This window comes from Tachysurus vachellii, chromosome 1, assembly GCF_030014155.1.
Source record: "Tachysurus vachellii isolate PV-2020 chromosome 1, HZAU_Pvac_v1, whole genome shotgun sequence".
Lineage (NCBI taxonomy): Eukaryota > Metazoa > Chordata > Actinopteri > Siluriformes > Bagridae > Tachysurus > Tachysurus vachellii.
Genome location: NC_083460.1, coordinates 32,413,811 through 32,432,000, shown reverse-complemented (window position 1 = coordinate 32,432,000; position 18,190 = coordinate 32,413,811). Strand labels below are relative to the sequence as shown.

At 35.0% G+C, this 18,190-nt stretch overlaps 2 protein-coding genes across 6 annotated transcripts in view; one reads left to right on the top strand and one right to left on the bottom strand.

The window, feature by feature from the left end:
- Nucleotides 1-571: 571 nt before the first annotated feature.
- On the bottom strand, nucleotides 572-3,028 carry polr2h (RNA polymerase II, I and III subunit H). Of its 2 annotated transcripts, none has more exons than XM_060864984.1 (6): nucleotides 2,887-3,028; nucleotides 2,495-2,605; nucleotides 2,262-2,345; nucleotides 1,756-1,849; nucleotides 1,089-1,172; nucleotides 572-803 (listed from the first exon to the last, which is right to left on the bottom strand). In XM_060864984.1, the coding sequence occupies exons 2-6, from the start codon at nucleotides 2,565-2,567 to the stop codon at nucleotides 686-688; spliced, it is 453 nt and encodes a 150-aa protein (XP_060720967.1). In that variant the 5' UTR covers nucleotides 2,568-2,605; nucleotides 2,887-3,028; the 3' UTR covers nucleotides 572-685. The 2 variants fall into 2 exon arrangements, with proteins under 2 accessions (XP_060720967.1, XP_060720973.1); XM_060864990.1 differs by having other exon boundaries at nucleotides 2,495-2,602.
- A 2,129-nt stretch (nucleotides 3,029-5,157) lies between these two features.
- The window catches only part of LOC132854962 (lisH domain-containing protein ARMC9), a 27,461-nt gene continuing 14,428 nt past the window's right edge, over nucleotides 5,158-18,190 (top strand). For 2 of the 4 annotated variants that reach the window (XM_060883655.1, XM_060883649.1), the window contains exons 1-17: nucleotides 5,158-5,351; nucleotides 6,476-6,613; nucleotides 7,365-7,490; nucleotides 7,825-7,995; nucleotides 9,065-9,220; nucleotides 9,699-9,791; nucleotides 11,126-11,150; nucleotides 11,444-11,589; nucleotides 11,916-12,014; nucleotides 12,712-12,747; nucleotides 14,534-14,568; nucleotides 15,036-15,147; nucleotides 15,466-15,558; nucleotides 15,939-16,029; nucleotides 16,581-16,704; nucleotides 17,300-17,439; nucleotides 18,049-18,125. In XM_060883655.1, coding sequence (XP_060739638.1) covers nucleotides 6,545-6,613; nucleotides 7,365-7,490; nucleotides 7,825-7,995; nucleotides 9,065-9,220; nucleotides 9,699-9,791; nucleotides 11,126-11,150; nucleotides 11,444-11,589; nucleotides 11,916-12,014; nucleotides 12,712-12,747; nucleotides 14,534-14,568; nucleotides 15,036-15,147; nucleotides 15,466-15,558; nucleotides 15,939-16,029; nucleotides 16,581-16,704; nucleotides 17,300-17,439; nucleotides 18,049-18,125 — 1,593 coding nt within the window. In that variant the 5' untranslated portion in view covers nucleotides 5,158-5,351; nucleotides 6,476-6,544. Of the gene's footprint in view, nucleotides 5,352-6,207; nucleotides 6,250-6,475; nucleotides 6,614-7,364; nucleotides 7,491-7,824; nucleotides 7,996-9,064; nucleotides 9,221-9,698; nucleotides 9,792-11,125; nucleotides 11,151-11,443; nucleotides 11,590-11,915; nucleotides 12,015-12,711; nucleotides 12,748-14,533; nucleotides 14,569-15,035; nucleotides 15,148-15,465; nucleotides 15,559-15,938; nucleotides 16,030-16,580; nucleotides 16,705-17,299; nucleotides 17,440-18,048; nucleotides 18,126-18,190 lie in introns of those variants that run through there. The other 2 variants (XM_060883664.1, XM_060883672.1) reach the window with 2 other exon arrangements.

Sequence of the window (18,190 nt, the reverse complement as noted above, 5' to 3'; positions counted from 1 at the left end):
ATATAGTTATTGTTGTCCTGTCTTAGGAGCACAATGAAACATGCCTCCATTTATTTACAGGCTAAAGATTGAGATTTTATCCTAAATAAGTGATGACCAGCCTGTCCTGTGACTCTCATCAGGCCACAGCAGTGATATTGTAGAGTCGAAACACACACACACACACTTACACTTTTAGTCTAATTCAATTTAATTTCCTAATCTGTGTGCTCCTCTCACTCCGAATGACATTATCAGATGGTTTACTTATTCTGTTGAACAGGACAGTGTTTATAGCACTTTAAACTCATCCTGTCACACTATGAATCATCGCAAGCTCTTGCATTAATTTCCCAGGGTTGCAATCCCAAGTAGTTCAAAATGTTTCTTATTTACAAACGTATTTGTAATCTTATACAGAACAAACATTTCAACTGAAATAATTCTTTGCTGTTAATCGTCATTTTGTGAAACAAACAATTACATTAATTGCTGTATTCCTTATTTTATGCTAAGGGTGTACAAACTTTTTCACTCACCCTTACGACATATGTAGGTGTTATTTACTGAGTAAAAATGCAAAAGACTGATATAAATACATATAAAAGCGTTTATTTACATTATAGTCACGTTGTGCTTTTCTTCACGTTGCATTTCCCTCAAACTGTCACCATCAGCACAACAAATCAACACACACACAGCTGTGTCAGAAGGCAAGTTTCTTCATGAGCAGGTAAACTCTGGAGTCCACCTCAAATCCATGCAGGTTATTGGCATCACCCTGAAGTCGCATCAGCAGGCCTCCGTATGACACGTACGCAGAGCTGTAGAGGGGAAACATCATCAAATTAAAGGGTATATTTGCAGTGTTTCTGATAATGAATTTGTTAGAAATATGATCTATAAGGATTTGATGCATGACGTGTTAAATTATTTGACGCACATAATGAAGTTCTGATGCATCACATGTTTTAAAATGATATATTGGGTTTACATGTGTAAAAAAATACAGTGTAAAGAAAAAAAGAAAATATTGCTCCATATCAGAGAATCATTCGTCAGAGCAAAATGACGTGCAGGAGAGTTAGCATATTAACAGTCACACTCACAGCCGTGTCGCTGCCTCTGTCGACGTCTCGTCTCCCTCGATCTTATACGCTTTACCGTACATAACATAGTCAAACTGATCCGCCCTGCAGAGAGAGGACACACACACTTGATCACTGTGGAGAAATAATCATTCTCACAGACTCATAAGGCACCAAAGAGAAGATATAAAAATATAATTTATTATTCATTCATGTACCATTTCTTATTGAAGACTGCTAACCTTACTTAGATTTATATTCATTTATTTAATTTTCATTCAACTATTCGATTATTATTCAATTATAATATTCAACAATTTAAATTGCTATATATTGTTGATATTCATTATATTAGATCATTTTAACTATTCATAAAATAAAAATAATATGAAAAAAAGGTGCAAATGAAAGCTGGTTAAATAATAAAAGTTAGTTCACTGAAAGAAAAATAAATTTGCTGCTTCAGGGTTGTCAGACTGAATGTAGATTTCAAGTTTAAAATTCATTTCAAGTTTTCAGACAATCTGCCAAACAGCATGAACATGCCGCTTTTCTTTCAACCAGTCACAGTCTCATTCTGAACCAGTCACTAAATCAGAACATTTGGTTTTGGGTTGCCAGATTGATGATACTATGTGTGTGTGTCAGAGAGAGAGCAAGCAGCTGTTTTGATTGACAGTAGATGTACCTGGATGGTCGGTCGTCTGTGGGGTTGTACTCGCCGTCATCTGGAGTGCCGTCCTCATACAGCGTGCTGGCGATCACCAGCCTGAACTTATCTCCTGAAAACCACCATCACACCATTACATCCAGATGTGCTGCATATAAGCACACCACATTACAAAGGCAATATTATTGGATACAGCTGTATGTTTTGAGTGTACTGTGTGTACTAGACAGGTGTGTATTGGACACAATTGTGTACAACCGTGTTTAGTAAAAAGATGAGTAAAGATGTGCGTCTTGTGTAGTTTTGAGTGCAATTCCAAAGATTCAATAGTGTAGTTGTGTGTATTGTAAATCTTTATAGTGTGCAAATATCTGTACAGAACACTGAGCAGAACAGTGCAGAGAAAGGTTGTGCATCTTGTGTGCTGAAGCATGATCTTTGAGACTCTACAGTGTGGTTGTGTAGTTGAGAGTTGTCAGTTTTATGTTCTTTAGCATGTTGGATATTTGTGTATATTTCCACACCCAGGTCGACGGGATAAATCTGAGTGTTCACGTCCAGGATCAGGTCCATTTTAAACGACTCACTCTCACAGTGAAGACGAGACACTGAGGGGGGAAAAGAAGGGAAATAAACATAAACGAAAAGTGTAAACGGGACAACAAATCTGTTTAATGCAAGGGTATGAGAGAGAGAGAGAGAGAGAGAGAGAGAGAGAGAGAGAGAGAGAGAGAACCACAATGTCACTGTTTCTCACCTCTGTCGAATTTCTTCCCATCAGGATCAATATCTTTTACATCAAAAATATCCTCAAACAGAATCCCAGCCATGTTTTTGCAAATTAAAGGTCCAACTACGGCGACTTCTGCTATCGGGACGGAAACATATCCGTTTAACTTTGTTAAATAAATTTGAGATATTTATTGAACATTTATATTACTCTTCATTTTCCTCGTATATTTTGTAAAGTAAATTTATAGTAAATATCGTACTCGTATATTTCCTAAAGAACAATATATTGTTTCTTTTTCGGAGAAAAAATAAAAACTTTTATTTTAACTCGTACAATAAACGTTAGCATGTTAGCATTTCTCAGCTAGTTACCGCTCTGAGCTCTTTAAAATAAATTCAGCATCTTCGGTCACTTACTTTTTCAGACAAAACCTTAACCACAGTCGATGCACTTTATGTAAATAAAAATGACTCCACAATTAAAGCACAATAACTTAAACAGCCGCTCTCGCTGAGGCACCATTCATTTATCCACCGCGCTTTAGAAACATGCTTTACCTTTGACCCGCCGCGTTACAATTACTTCCGGGGAAACACAGAGTTACAAGACAATATTTCATATACGAAATTGTATTTTTATAACATATTTGCACGCCAATTTGTTTTCCATTTTACGTGGTCGCCCACGTTCGTCTTTTTGTAATTATTAATTTGTTTGAATTTAATTTTACAACTAAACCACTCGAACTACAAAACATATTTAACGACAGTACTCATAGATATATACACTAGATGTCGCCTTGTATACGGCAGTACATTGTAACGAATGCGTCAACTGAGCCGCCATCTTGGTACGGGGGACCCCTCCTCTTAATGCATTAGCGTAAATGTAGGCAAAGAAATAAAATCACCATAAATCGTCATGAATGCCATTTTCTAGTTGTTTTTTTTTTTTTGGTTGTTCCAACGGTCAGACATATATTTATCATTAAGTCCAGAGAAAATTTAAGGTTTTGATATTAAGATAATCTACTTTTTCACAATATAATGCATAGTGCTAGTAGGTATAAGTTTATTAGTTACATTCTTCTACTTGAGTAAACTTCAAATGAACAATCACTACTTACCTTATAGCTTACTGCATGCAACACTGCTACAATTATGTGACTATTACATGTTAATTTAAACATTTAAATTGTATTGGTTCGGATAAGCGGTAGAAAATGATTGAGTGAGTGGTTTATTAAATATGACACACAAAGCAATTTGCAGGTGGAAGCAAATCACAAATTTGAGAACATAATGTGAAAGTTAGATAGTTGAGGTGCCGAAGACTACTTTTATTTATTCTTTTCCTGCAATATTTTTGCAACATTAAATAAGTAAAGTCACATAAACAAAAAAAAACCCCACAAAGTTTGACTTTGAGGCTGAACTGCCAACCTAACTGGTGTGGTGACATCCTTCCAGGACTGTCAGCTGAGTTAACCATTAAAAAAAAAGTGTTTAGTGTCCCTGCAACTTGTCCATGACTGACGTCTCTGTTTATCACTTGGGAATCTACAAACAGATTCAGATTCTGATTATTTTATTTAATACCATGTCAGCAATCAAAAGCTATTTTCATGGCAAAAATTCAATTACAAAAACACAAATATCACATAAATACAATAAAAACAAAACATATATAAACAGCAAGTCATATTATACATTTTTTAAATTAACATACGATAAAAAAATCCAAACCCTTTTCAGGCATAATGTCATTAAATATGTCTTTAAGTGAAGTAACTTGATAAAAGAGCATTCTGCTTGTGTTAGTTAAACACACAAAAGCCCTCAAATTGATTTCTCTGTTAGACAGAAATAAACTAATTTAAAATAAAGCCCTTTTTGAGTTATTTTGATACATATATATTTATTTACTAATTAGTATTATTTATTTATTTATTTATTTTATTTTAATTTATTTTATTTTTTTGTCAGTTTGTTTTATTATGATCTCTGTTTGTTATTGGCTATGCTCAACCTATGGCTGATTATTGTGATGTTACTTGTGATTTGATTATGTACCTTGTTTGTTTGTTTGCTTATGTTTGGTTACAATAAAAAATAAATAAATAAATAAATTTAAAAAAAAGAGCATTCTGCTTGTGTTAAGTCCAGGACAATCTAATAAAATATGTTTGACAGATAAGGGAATCTTACAAAATATACATAAAGTTGGGTTTTCACCTTTAAGCAAAAAAGCATGGGTCAATTTTTAATGTCCTTATTAAGAGCTTCGGAATCTACAAACATTGTCTGTTTTCCTAACTGTCACAAACTAATGGGTAACTAGCATGGATTAGCTGCTGTCGTTAACCAAGGACTAAAACAAACCAACATAACCAGAAATATAATTTCCTAACATTTAATACCATAAAACACATTCTCACTTGTGAAATGTAATCCCTTGCTGTCTGGTTTTTAGATTTCTTTCATTTGAACAACCCTATGCAGCACAGAAGTCCGGCATCGTCCATGTATTTGAGGTAAAGGAGCACCGTAAAAAGATGGCGGCGGTTTTGACGCATTTTTAGGACCCCAATGCGACATCTAGTGTATATATATCTATGGACAGTATTAACGACGGTCCTACATACGACAGTTTCTATGCGTTTCTGGTATTCGCTAAGCGTCTTGCTTGTGGTAACTATGGCTACCAGCCTCCAACTAGTCCGTTAGCTTTGTTTCTAGCTCTCCTGATAACTTATTTCAGCGTCCGGCAAATTCTCCTTTTTTATTTATTTATTTAAGTTTTCTTTTTAACAAACGTTATGTGACTGATGTTTTAGCAACGTGTCGTGACCATTTTCACCCCACAAACGAGTGAGAATGAGGTAAAGCCTGCTAACTAGCTAGCAACCAGCTGTTCTGGAAAACTAGCTAGCTATGTAATTGTAGGACTCTTTTTTTAAACTTGTGAATAGATTTATTGTTCAATTTCTTAACACACACTCTCATGCTGTGATACATTTATTAACTTTAGAAAGCCTTTGCTAAAAGTATTAGCTGTTTTAATAGAATGTGTGTTGTTTGTTAGCCAGATGTAAAGCCTGGCCTCGAATAGCAGCAGTGGGTTGTTTTCAACTCGATATTTAATTTCATTATAACAATGTTTTTTTTTTTTTTTTGGAGGGAATTGCATCGTACGCCAGTGAATCGGTTCATTGATCCGACTCTTTAAGGTTGTGAAACAACTCTAAATTGTGTTTGCTTTTACGTAGGTGCAGGAAATGCCAGTTCGTATTTATTCAATAGTTTATATTTAGTAACTTGTTAAATGCTTCCACAAAAAACTCTTTTCGCAGTCTTAGCTGTTCGTTAGTGTGAGTCGTGTATTTGACTCTCAGCTGTATCGATGAGTGGTTTGATCAGTTAGCAGGAAAAACAGAGAACTAGAATAAAATTGATAAATAGATCAATAGATGAAGTACAATCACAGCAGCACAATAAAAATTCATTGAGTAATGCTTTCTGTTTTGTAAAATGCATTTTAAAACATGTAAAGTAAATTAATTTACTCATTTCATGTTAAATTCAATTCATTTCATTTTTAAATGAACAATCCAAGAGCAATCACTGGTCAAAGTAATGAGTAGTTTATTTGTAATCAGATGGAAATGATCAGCTAATTTTTTATTTTTATCATCAGAATCAGAATAAGAATCAGATTTATTGGCCAAGTGTGTTGACACACACAAGGAATCTGGTTCCAGCTGTTTGTGACTCTCAAAAGTACAGACATAAATAACACTATACTATACAAGACAAGATAATACAGACGATGTGATACAATATAGACAGTATGAGTATTAAATATGAATATAGAATATATGACTGATCAGTTATATACATAAAGTGTGAGAAGTGCATGGAAGTGTAAATAACAAACAATATTGTGTAATATTTTGTTTTGTGCAATATGCAGGAGCAGTAGTGTGTGTAACTTATGTCCTTGTAGATATGAAGCGGGGAATATAATTATGGTGAGTTGTTAATCAGGGTGATTAACAACACAAGTTCCAGATACATGAGTTCCAGAAGCTCTACAGAGATGGGGGATGTCTTGGCGAATGATCTCCTACTGATGATCAGAGAAGTAGGTTTATACAGTACTAATAAGTGCTCTGTTGGTAGATCACCTCCTGGATTATTTATTTGATATGTTGCAGTATGTTTGAGAAATAAGGCTAACTTCTGCTTTGCCTTTAGTGAGTGGAATATAATTGTAAAGAAACATCACTAATGTACATAATATGGACTTGAAATTTTCCCTGAAATCTACAGAATGATATTTAAATATTTAGAATTATATATTTTTTATTTTTTTATTATTATTATTTTATGAATGTGTTTGTTTGGGTGTTTAAAGGTTGCTAACGATGCATGTTTAAAGAAAAACGAAACCTGAAGTTATTAAACTTGAAGTTAAAAAAAAAGACTCATAGTCAGAGTTCTGTTTGTGATGTCATAACATCGGGATTGATCCAACCAATTACAGGGCAGTATTTAAATCAGAGGATGATGTGTATGGGAACATAATAAATATAAGAATGTAAATCAAGACTCTGATACGGAAATCTGACTCATTCACATCAACCTGTGGTTAAACTGAGCTAGTTTTCTAGTAGTTAGTGAGCTAATGTTTAGCAAATAAAGAAGGCAAGAGGACATACAGGGTTAAGAGTTAGGGTCAAGCAAAGTTACACATGCCTTTGTTTTTCTGAATTGGTGTATATGTTTGTTTATAACTGTATGTTTGTTTATAACTGTATTATTTTACACAGTGTAAAAGGATGTGTTCAGGAAGTCTCAGATCTTTATCTAATGAATGCGTTTGTAATCTCTAGTACCTGAAGTTCTGTGAGCTGGAGGAAACAGTGAAGATCTTTGAGAAGGAATGCAAGAGCAAAGGAAAACCTGTGCCAAAAATCTGCAGCAGTTCACCTGAAAACTCCAAAGCATTAACAATACAGGTAAGAGTGAATCCTACAGATTCTGCAGACTATTGTCTAAGCATGGAGTTAAGAAACGTGGCATGGAGTTAAGAATCGTGTATACATATAGGACAGTAAAACAAGGAGGTTTATGAACAAATGGATCGTGTAGCGATTAAAATTTGAGCACTAATGTATCCCAGCATGCACTGCAGAACACAAGTGTGGAAGTTTTAAAACCTCACATATATCAGTGGCATATAAGATCTTTGCTAATCATTAACAATCAAGGTTTTAGAGAAGCACAGCAGTGAGACAGCAGGTGAGGGAGTGTGTGTGTGTAAGCTCAAGGCTTATGCTTATGCCTCTACAGAACGATCTGCTCTGCATGTTTGATGATGGAAAGATGAAGGTTTTCTTTGAGCTATGGACAGAAAACCTGCCTGCACATGTACGTGACAATGACCCCACTGTACAGAAACTGGAGTTCTACCTGCACATTCACTTTTCCATTTATCCACTGAAGAACTCTGTTGGAAAGCAGGTACACATAATAATAATAATAATAATAATAATATTTTTATTGGCATGGTTTCATATTAAGGTTTTATTAACATCAGTTTATTTACTGTTCAATAGAGCATGATGGTAAAATGAGACATTTCATTATATGATATATGATATGATATGATATGATATGATATATGATATGATATGATAAGTCAGTAAACTGCTTATTTATGTATGTATTTATGCTAATATTTAAAGAAGGAGCAGTTGAGGGAGCTTGACATTTTTGGAATATAATCTTCACCAGGGTGGTGTGAACTGGCCATTTATCCATAAAATATTATTCAATAAGGAGTTCATTTATTTATTTATTTATAGACACATTTAGTCAGTTTCATTCAGGATGGGGGTCAGTACAGTACCTGCAAATCTGAGGCCATGGTTCTCAGATGGAAAAGGGTGGGTGGTTCAGGTTGAGAATGAGATAATGCCTCAAGCAGAGGAGTTTAAGTAATTTGTGATCTTAGTCAATAAGTATAGGTAGAATGCAGTGAGTGATTAACAGACAGATTGCTGAAGCTTCTGCAGTTATGTGGGCACTGTACAAGTGTGTCGTGGTGAAGAGAGCATTAAGCTGAAAGGCAGAGATCTCAATTTAAGCTCAATTTACTACTCAGCCCTCACCTGTGGTCATGAGCTCTGGGTAGCGACTGAAAGATTGAGGTTGTGGATCCAAGTGGTGGATATGAGTGTCCTTTGTAGGGTGTAGGATGGGCTCAGATTTTAAGGTAGGGTGAGGAGCTCTAACATTTTTAGGAGCTTAAAGTAGAGTTGCTTGAGTTGCAGAGCCAGTTGAGGTGGTTTGGGCAAATGTCTGGGATGCCTCATGAACACCTATGTGGGATTACATCAGTGATTTTGCAAAATCTCTTCATGTGACATGTTAACCATTTCAGGTCCGTGTGAATGAGCTGTTACTATAGAAACAATATATGCACAGAGCTTAGCTCATTTTTAATTAACAATAATGATAAAAGATCACATGAAGATCAGATGTTACTCTGACTATGTGTAATCTTGAAATTCCTGTCATTACTCTGAAGGATAAAGCCGAATTTGAGGAGCGGATCAGTCATTTTAAACACTTCTTGGAGACGAGAGGAGCAGTGCTGAGCCATACCACTGAGTTCCTGCCATTTTATGCTCTGCCTTTTGTTCCCAATCCTGTAGCGCATCCGTCCTTCAAGGAGCTTTTCCAGGTCATCATCATCTACACTTCTGCACATTATCACTTTCTCTCTTAAACCTCAATCATCACACTTTATACAGTACTCCCCCTTGTATATTTACACTCTCAGTCTCCTGACCTGTGTTGCTTGGTCCCATCTCAAATGACTACCGGTATAGGGAGTAGGGAGTGAAAACTCTCTCTGTCTGTGCTGGATATCTAGCTTTTATTTTAGTTTCTCTACATTTCACCTACATCTATAGACACTGTATAAGTGCACTATGTAGGATGTGGGATACTAACTTACACATTGTTATGTGTAGTGTACTATGTATTCAGTAAGGATTTGGCCTCTATGGTTATTTTGATAAATTATTGATGGTAAATTGTAAATATCTTAGTTTCTGAAGTGCAACATATAACAATACATACACAATTAGCATTTCTAAAAGTTTTAAGAAGTTTTATTGTGTGTGTGTGTGCGTGTGTGTGTTGGTCTTTGATTTCAGGACTCCTGGACTGTAGATTTAAGAAAAAAGCTTGAAACGGTGTTGGTCTCCTCCCTGAAAGCATCCGCTACACCAAAGCTGCTCATGCTACACGTATCCTTTCTTTAACTCTTTTTACCAGAGACCGAAAATGTAATTTGTTCATGTTTTGCGGTGTCCATGTTCAGTTTTGTTGTCATGTCACACTCAACAGTGGTGGCTAATTGCACATGTGAATGTAGACCCTCAGTTCTTGAATATTTTCTAGTTTGTAATTTGTCGTTTTTACCTAGCCTACAAGGGGGAATATATTCACGCCAATGTTTATATCTTTAAAGTAAACAGTGATATCAAACCACTTTCTGCTCTCTGAGATGCCTCAAGCACTCGTTCATAAACAGCTCATTTTTAAAAAATTTCCACACATTAACTAAAATTCTGTGTAAGGTTAACCGAACAGAGGTAAAAACATCTCACAGGGAAAGCCGGAAAGCCAGCAGTGTCCTCACTAATTTTATATCAGACTCGCAGCAATAAAATAATACATTTGTTTATAATTATCAAATGTCATATAAGCAGATTTGCATTCCACTGGCAGAATGGAATGCCACGTGACTGCTGATGTGATCCATCATGCCATGTTGGTCAAACTTTATTTGGATATTCTCATATAGAGACTCGCCAGTCTCTCATAAAGCAACCAATCAACTGATTCTCAATAGAACGTACACAATAATATTAAAGCAACCGCTGCTTGACAATCTCCTACCACCAAGCATATAAGATCAACAAGTAGAAATGACAAATATTTCAATGTAAAGAGGGAAAGAAAATAAATAAACAAAAATATAAATTAGCTGCATATCACTGGTTTATGTTAAAGTGCCTTATCTAATACATTATTGTTTCTGTAGTAACATTCATAAGGACTTTTGAGGCAGACATGCAACAAAATGATTAACACTATACTGACGGCTCTGCCGGAAAAAACATAATACAAATATGATGTTATGTCATTCTAATTCAGTTCTAGCAGTAATTTCACACTATAACGATACAATATACGTCATGAAAGATCATTTTCTCAAAGATGATTCACACTGTAAATGTACAAGACAACTGATCAGTAGGTACATATTAAATGTCAATATTTTTTGAGACACATAGGCTTTTGAGCAGGCTGGTTGGTAAACATGGATATGAGTCAGAACATGCACACAAGCAGAAGTTTGCTGAAGCATTTCTTTTATTGACACCCCAGTGTTGATGTGTCAACAAAACAGTCAACAAAACATTTAGAAATGCACAGATCAGTGTATCAGTTTTAAGAATCAGAAGAAATGTTATTCATATGCAATACTTGCAGTAACTACAATTTACTCTGTGTTCTATTGAGAATTAAGAGTTTTTTGTAAAACTTGGATGTTTCCTTAGCTTGATCTCAACAGAGAGAGAGCACAAAAAGCAACAGAGGTAATCATTAATTTACTGTTTATTAATAAATAAATAAATAAATAAATTGTAAATTTATTTAATAAAATATATGATATGATAATGATATCAAAATCAGGCTTATATCGTTTATAGTGATTATTTTATCGACTACAATATTTTTACATTGCGCACTCTGCTGCTGTACTGACACACACCACTAGGTGGCCTTAGTGTACAAATAAGTGTATTTATCCAGCTTTGAGTAACTCCTTATGTACTAAGCTGTGTCTGTGTGTGTGTGTGTGTCTGTGGGTGTATGTGTGTCTATAAAGAACTGACGAAGCAGCTAGCTGAAGCAGAGAAACAGGTTTCAGCATACATGAAGAAGTTCAGTAAGATCCAGGCTGATTATCACAACCTCATCAGCGTGACCGCTGAACTGGTAGACTCACTCGAGGCTACTGTGAATGGGAAAATGGCAAGAAATATCTGTTTGTTCTTTACATTATGTTTTGTTTCTATATATTTTATTCTAACAAATACAACAGCTCCTATCCCAGCATTCATTCATTTTAATTCATTTTCAAATCACACAACATTTGTTATTGATTCCAGTGAATATGCAAATCAATGGAAACTCTATAACATTAAACTGTATTATAAATTTGTTTAAAATAGATGAACCTACTGCTTAGGTAAAAATGGGTTCAATTTGATCACTTTCTATTAGAATTTTAAATACACAATTTCATACACACAGTGTCACAGCCATGTTTTATTTACTTCTTTTTTTATTTTTAATAGATTTCCCCAGAGTATCTACAGAGTGTGTGTGTACGCCTCTTCACTGGACACATGAGCCAGAGTGTCGCTCAGAGCATCGATTTTACACGACCTGGAACAGTGAGTCACACACACACACACACACACACACACACACACACACACACACACACGGCTAACTGAAAACAAAAACACTACAAAAATTACACTCTTTAACTCCATTATTTTTCTCAGATCATGCCCCATTTACTGAAAGATTAGCTTCATTCATTAAAATAATACAGTTTAATATTTGAGTATTCAGCATACAGTTACTTATATATTTAATAACTCTAATAACTCATGCTTACATATTTCTGCTGCATTTCCTAAACTGAATATGAGTTTGTCAGATGGTCATCATTTTGGTTCAAATCAAAATTAAAATGTTTTGTACAAAATTTCAGTTTCATTCAAATGTCTGGTGTTTTAACATCGGCGTACTGCTCACTCAGTAATAAACCATACAATGTCATTTTTTTTTTCCCCTGAACAAATGGCAAATAAACTAATCACAACACAGGAGTCTGGAACAACGCAATTAATATCAGAGATTTCAAAAGACCTACAAAACTGTTAGTATTCCAGAAACAGCTAAAGCATGTAGAGCCAGAGGCAGTAGTTTATAAATGTCATGGTTAATAATTAATGCAAAATAAATAGTCTGCTGTATAGCATTTAGAATAGGCACATTCTGTTTGTTCCACTCTGTGTTTCCTCAATCACTTCTTCCTCTGTGTGTGCGTGTGTGTGCGTGTGTGTGTGTTTGTGTGAGAAGGGATATTACTCTATGACTCCTTATGATGATGGATATGTAAGTTTCTGTTGTATCTTCTTAACCTTTTCCTCTGTCCTCTATCCACCCTTCATCATGCTTGTCCCTCTGCTCCTGATACTTTACATTCATCCTGTTGTCCTTTAGCATGTCCCTGGCTTTCCGTCCGTATTTGTGACATGAATGCTCGTGTTCAGTGTAAGAATGCTTGTCTTTGTCCAGTGGCATCCCAGTGGGAATAACCATTTATTATTTACCATTTAACCTGTTCTAACCCTCCTCGATTCTCCATCCTGCACTCCTAAATTCCTTGTTCGTGGCATATTGGTAGAAGTTTATTGCTATATCACACAATGAAGTTCAACATCTGGTACATAGAATGTGACTTTTAGGATGTTGGCTGCAATTCTTTACCCGAATATTAAACCTAAGCTTTGCAGGCTGTCGTATTTAAAGGTAAAATAACATTGAAACCTCAAAATAGAATCATAAAAATCTAAATTTTAGACATTTCTGGTAAAATTTCTATTCTGCCAGAAGGTTGCATATATATCTTTTTATATGAATTTTGTTTTTAAAATAAAGTTATGATGTAAATTATTATATTTCAAAATCAAATTTACATTTAAAAGCATTCAGGATTTTTTATTTATGAATAGATTCTTCTATTGAATAGAAATTCAATAGAATAGAATAGAATATTCCCATCTATTGCATAGATGGGAATATTTTTAACTTTAAATTAGACTGCTATACACTCAATAGTCAGTTTGATTTATTTATCTGTTTATTTTAGATGACATCCTTGGTTGTTGCATTTCTTTATTATTATTGAAATATATTTTACTGGTTATATTCTCAGAATTAAAATTGATGTCTCAAACTGATCTATAAACTGGAAAGTTTACATCAAGGTGTAAAATCGTGTAAAAGTGAAGATGACGCAGATTTGTGAATGGTGTGGCACTGAGTCTCATTTGTTATTCTTTTCATTTTATTATATTTGATCAAGCTTCTGAGAATATCTAATCCTTCTCTTAATATTCGGTACACACACCTTACACACACACACACACACACACACACACACACATACACACACAGGACAAACACTCAAAAGATGTCCTGCTCACGTTTAATATTTACCTAAAGTTTTAAAGAGGCCACCCTTTATATCTCTTTATGTACCCTTTATGGTGAAATGAAGCATTAACGTCCCTCCAAGCACAAATAAAGCACCAATGAGTCTAACCTTTCACTCCAATACAAATCCCTCTGTCTGTATGCACTTCAGTTTCAGTCTGATAAAAAGAATAAGAAAGTGAGAGGAGAAGAAAAATAAAGGAATGTGTTATATAAAGGGTATGAAAGGTAAGGAATGAAAAGAAAAAAATGAAAGAAGTATGAAATTAATTAAAAAGAATGAAAAGGTAAGAAGTGGCAAGGAAATTATAGGCAGTGAGAAGAAATTAAGTGAATTAAAACGAAATTAATTCAGAAGTAAAGTAAGAAGGTTTAAAGAAAGGAGGGATAATAAAAGGAAACAGAAGAAAAGAAGTCGAGACAAAGAAATAAAGTGAAATATTGGATAGAATAGGACAGTACAGGAAAGGAGAGAACTGGGAAAATCACGATATGCTGATTAACCTGAGGTCAGTGTTTGGACTAACTGCATGGATGTAATGGTTAATGTCGTGCTTCTGCATGCAACCCTAACCGTGTAAATGCACAGCCTACTGACCTGCTACAGCTACACACATTCCACTAATTACCCAAAATTCTGTCTGTCTGTCTATGTGTCTGTCTGTCTGATTGTCTGTCTTAGGCCTCGTCCATGTTACGAGCCTCCATTGCAGCACAGTAAGTATGAATCTGCAGCATCTTACTGCAATATATAACATAATATTGTAATATCATATCAATAATAATATGAATAATAATCATAATATCAAATAAAACATAATGTAAATGCAGTTGAATCTACCAGGTATTTCCTATTTGAAGGTAAACCAAACATATGATTAGTAAGCCTAGATCTAGACATTCAAGCTAGAAATAGTCTTGTTCTGTTGTCAGATCATTGTTCCCATTTTAAGCATTAATTTCCAAGAAAGAAGCTAAATGATCTGCTAAAAGAATAAATAGAATACCTGAGAAGTAAAAGCATCTAAATTCAAAGACATTCAGTATGTTCCGCGTTGTTAAAATGACTTTCATATGCTTTTTGTTTTTTTTTTTTTATGTGTTGTTGAATTGTTGCAATGTGTACATTGGGTTTCTGTCTATTAGAACTGTAGTGTGATTCCTTCGTTTCTGCTTATCATCAGGAGGAGTAAAGACGTCCCATTGCTGCCCTCGCTGGACTATGACAAGCTGAAGAGGGATCTGATCAGTGGATCAGACAGACTGAAAGCTCTGCTGCTGCAGGCCCTGCGCTGGGTACACACACAAATCATAATTTTTCAGAAACAAACAAATTTCTGAATGGAATTTCAAACAGAATTTCTGAAATTTCAGAAAGAAAACATCATTTTTTCATTTTGTTTTTAATCATTTGTGTAGGTCTCTATACAGGCAGTCATTATGATGTGGATTTTCTGCTAATTCTAGATAGTGTAACGATGTTAAATAGTAGGCCGCTTTTATATATTTCTCTACATTTGTGTGGCCAAAAAGAAATAATGCAGAGAGAGCGCCATGCTTAGGGCTGCCTGTGATCTTTGTGTTGTTATGTGTGTTGTGTGATTTTGGTTTCAGAGGTTGACGCGCTCAGTACAGGGTGAGCAGAGAGACACGGTTCTACAGGCTTTCATCAGCAATGACCTGTTAAACATCTGCACCACCAAACAGGTAACAGAACAAACTCTTTATTCTCAGTACATTAACAATGTACATTAACACTCCATGAACCAACTTAACATCACTTCACACTCCACACACATCTCTCTGTTTATCAGAACAGACATATTACATATTTCTAAGTTGTCAGAAGGTTTTAATTAAGTTACTGAAACAGCAGTTCTGCTATGAGTTCTGGATACCATTCAGATAACAGGTTTGTATTAATGTGCATGTTCTAATACACATATTACCTGTGAAAGAAAGGTAGTCAAATTCAGCATGGTAACAACACAGAGGATTAAGGCTAACTCTGATTGGAGTCAGAGTTTATCAGGGTCACTGGAGGAGATTTTTGCTTCTTTTTTTTTTTTTTCTTTTTTTTTTTTTAGAAATCTGTGGTTCACCTCATCAAATCGAAGAATGATTCAGTGAGGCAATACACAGCACGTCTCCTTAACACCTTTGCATCTTTGTCTGAGGGTGAGTGCAAGTAAGGTGAAATATTAGTAAGGTGAAATATTATAATATAATAAAATATATATATATATATATATATATATATATATATATATAAATATATTTTTTTTATTTTATATATATATGTGTGTGTGTGTGTGTGTGTGTATATATAAATATATAATGTTCTACATCATAGATTTTTAAGATTGCATGTATTATTATTTTATTATACACTCATCTGAATGTTGCATTTATACACTAAGTCAATGCTCACAGTCCATGATGGGTAGAATAAGAATACACACTGTATGAATACCAAATAACACACTGTATGAATGCCAAATTTGGATGTGCTTAAATTTAAAAACACAGTTCATGAGAACACTGTTGCTAGAAATGACTTGAAAATTGGGTTCTGGCATAATGTAGCTTAGGACGTAACTGTTATGCTTTAGTTTATGTTGAATCCATGCATACAGCAATAGTTTATAGTTCATGTGAAAACTTCACAACATGCTGCAATTTCAAACCTGCTTCAATGAAGTGTCTTAAATGACTAATTCCCCCAATAGGTCGAGTGTATCTGTCGCAGTGTTCCTTTCTGCTGAAGATGTTAGTTGAATGTTTGCAGTCGGAGGAGAAGGACTTCGTGACCGAAGAGAAAGTGTTGGGAGCGCTGCAGAAACTTAGTCTCAGGTCTTGTATCACGCCCAAACTCACTTGTTCTGTTGCTCAGCCTTCACCTACATTGACATTTTCTTATTCAGTTTGACATTCCATCACGTTACATTACAGCAGCTATAAACACACCTTGCTTTTTATGGTCGATATGACAAAATAGTTTAGGATGTTGGAAAATGGAAAACTTTACATCTGACTGGTACAAAATGCCGACACTGGAGACTCCTTCTGTAAATGTTAAACAAACATACACCACTTTTTTTAAAACTTTAATATGTGTATGTGAGGCATCCGCAGCATAAGCCTGTGTGACTGAGACGCTACGATATTAACGATGAAGTGTCTGAAGGAGTGCATTAACAAAAAGTCTGTATCTGCACTAGTGTCAGAGATGTTGGATTTGTGAACATCAACTTGAGGGTTGTAAATGTAACTCAGCAACATGACACCAGCCTGTCAATCAATATTACTCTCTGTTTTTCATTCTCTATCTCTGTCTCTCACACATACACATGCACACACACTACTTTTTATCTGTTATCTCTTACAGTTGGCCTGATTCTTGTGTGTTTGGGGGGGTGTGTGTGTGTGTGTGTGTGTGTGTAAGCAGGCGGGTCCATCAATCAGCTCTTATCAGACTGGGTCTTATATCCTGGTTGATTAATGAGCTACAGGACGCAGACTCTTTATCAGATTACACAGTGGAGTATGCTGTATCTCTGCTGATGACCCTCTGTCTGCGAACTCAGGGTAAAAAATTCACATTTTATCACACTACTCTGTTTGCTTCAAAAAAGTAATGATCACTACCATACAAACAGGTGACAAATTAGCAAATTACATGGAAAAAACTAAATAAAGTGTGTAAGCGTGGTGTTGAGCCAATGCAAGCCCCCAGAACAGCTTTAGTTCTACCTCGCATTCATTTCACACACATGTCCACCTGTACCAGAGTGACAGAGAGCTGTTCTTCAATCAGATCTTTCTTCAGTTGGTTTTGAGGTGCAAAGTGCATCATCCAGGCATTCAGTTTAGTTGAGATGATGTGAGTGTGAATGGCATGGCATACGTTTTTTATTTTCTTGCTTGTCATCATTTACTGTGCACTCCATGCCATGCTGATCATCCTGGAAGAGACCAATCCCATCATGATAGAAATGTTTCATGATTGGTTAAAGATGATCAGTCAAAAAAAGAATAACTAAATAAAAATAAATAAATAAATACCCCTACAGAATAATAGTCACCTGCTTTTTTTTAAGTTGTCACCTGTCTCTATGTAAATAAAGATCATTTAGATTTGTATTGTTCTAGGAGGAAATAAAGAGATGTGTTAAAGGTATTTGAATTATTTTTCAGGGAAAAAAAAATGCACAGAAAAGGCCAAACACATCCTGAAGGTTTTGTCTGACCTTTTGGGACACGAAAACCATGAGGTATGTTAATGATCAATGTCTTTGTTTTTCCTGCACATGTAATAAATTACAGCTGACTCACATCC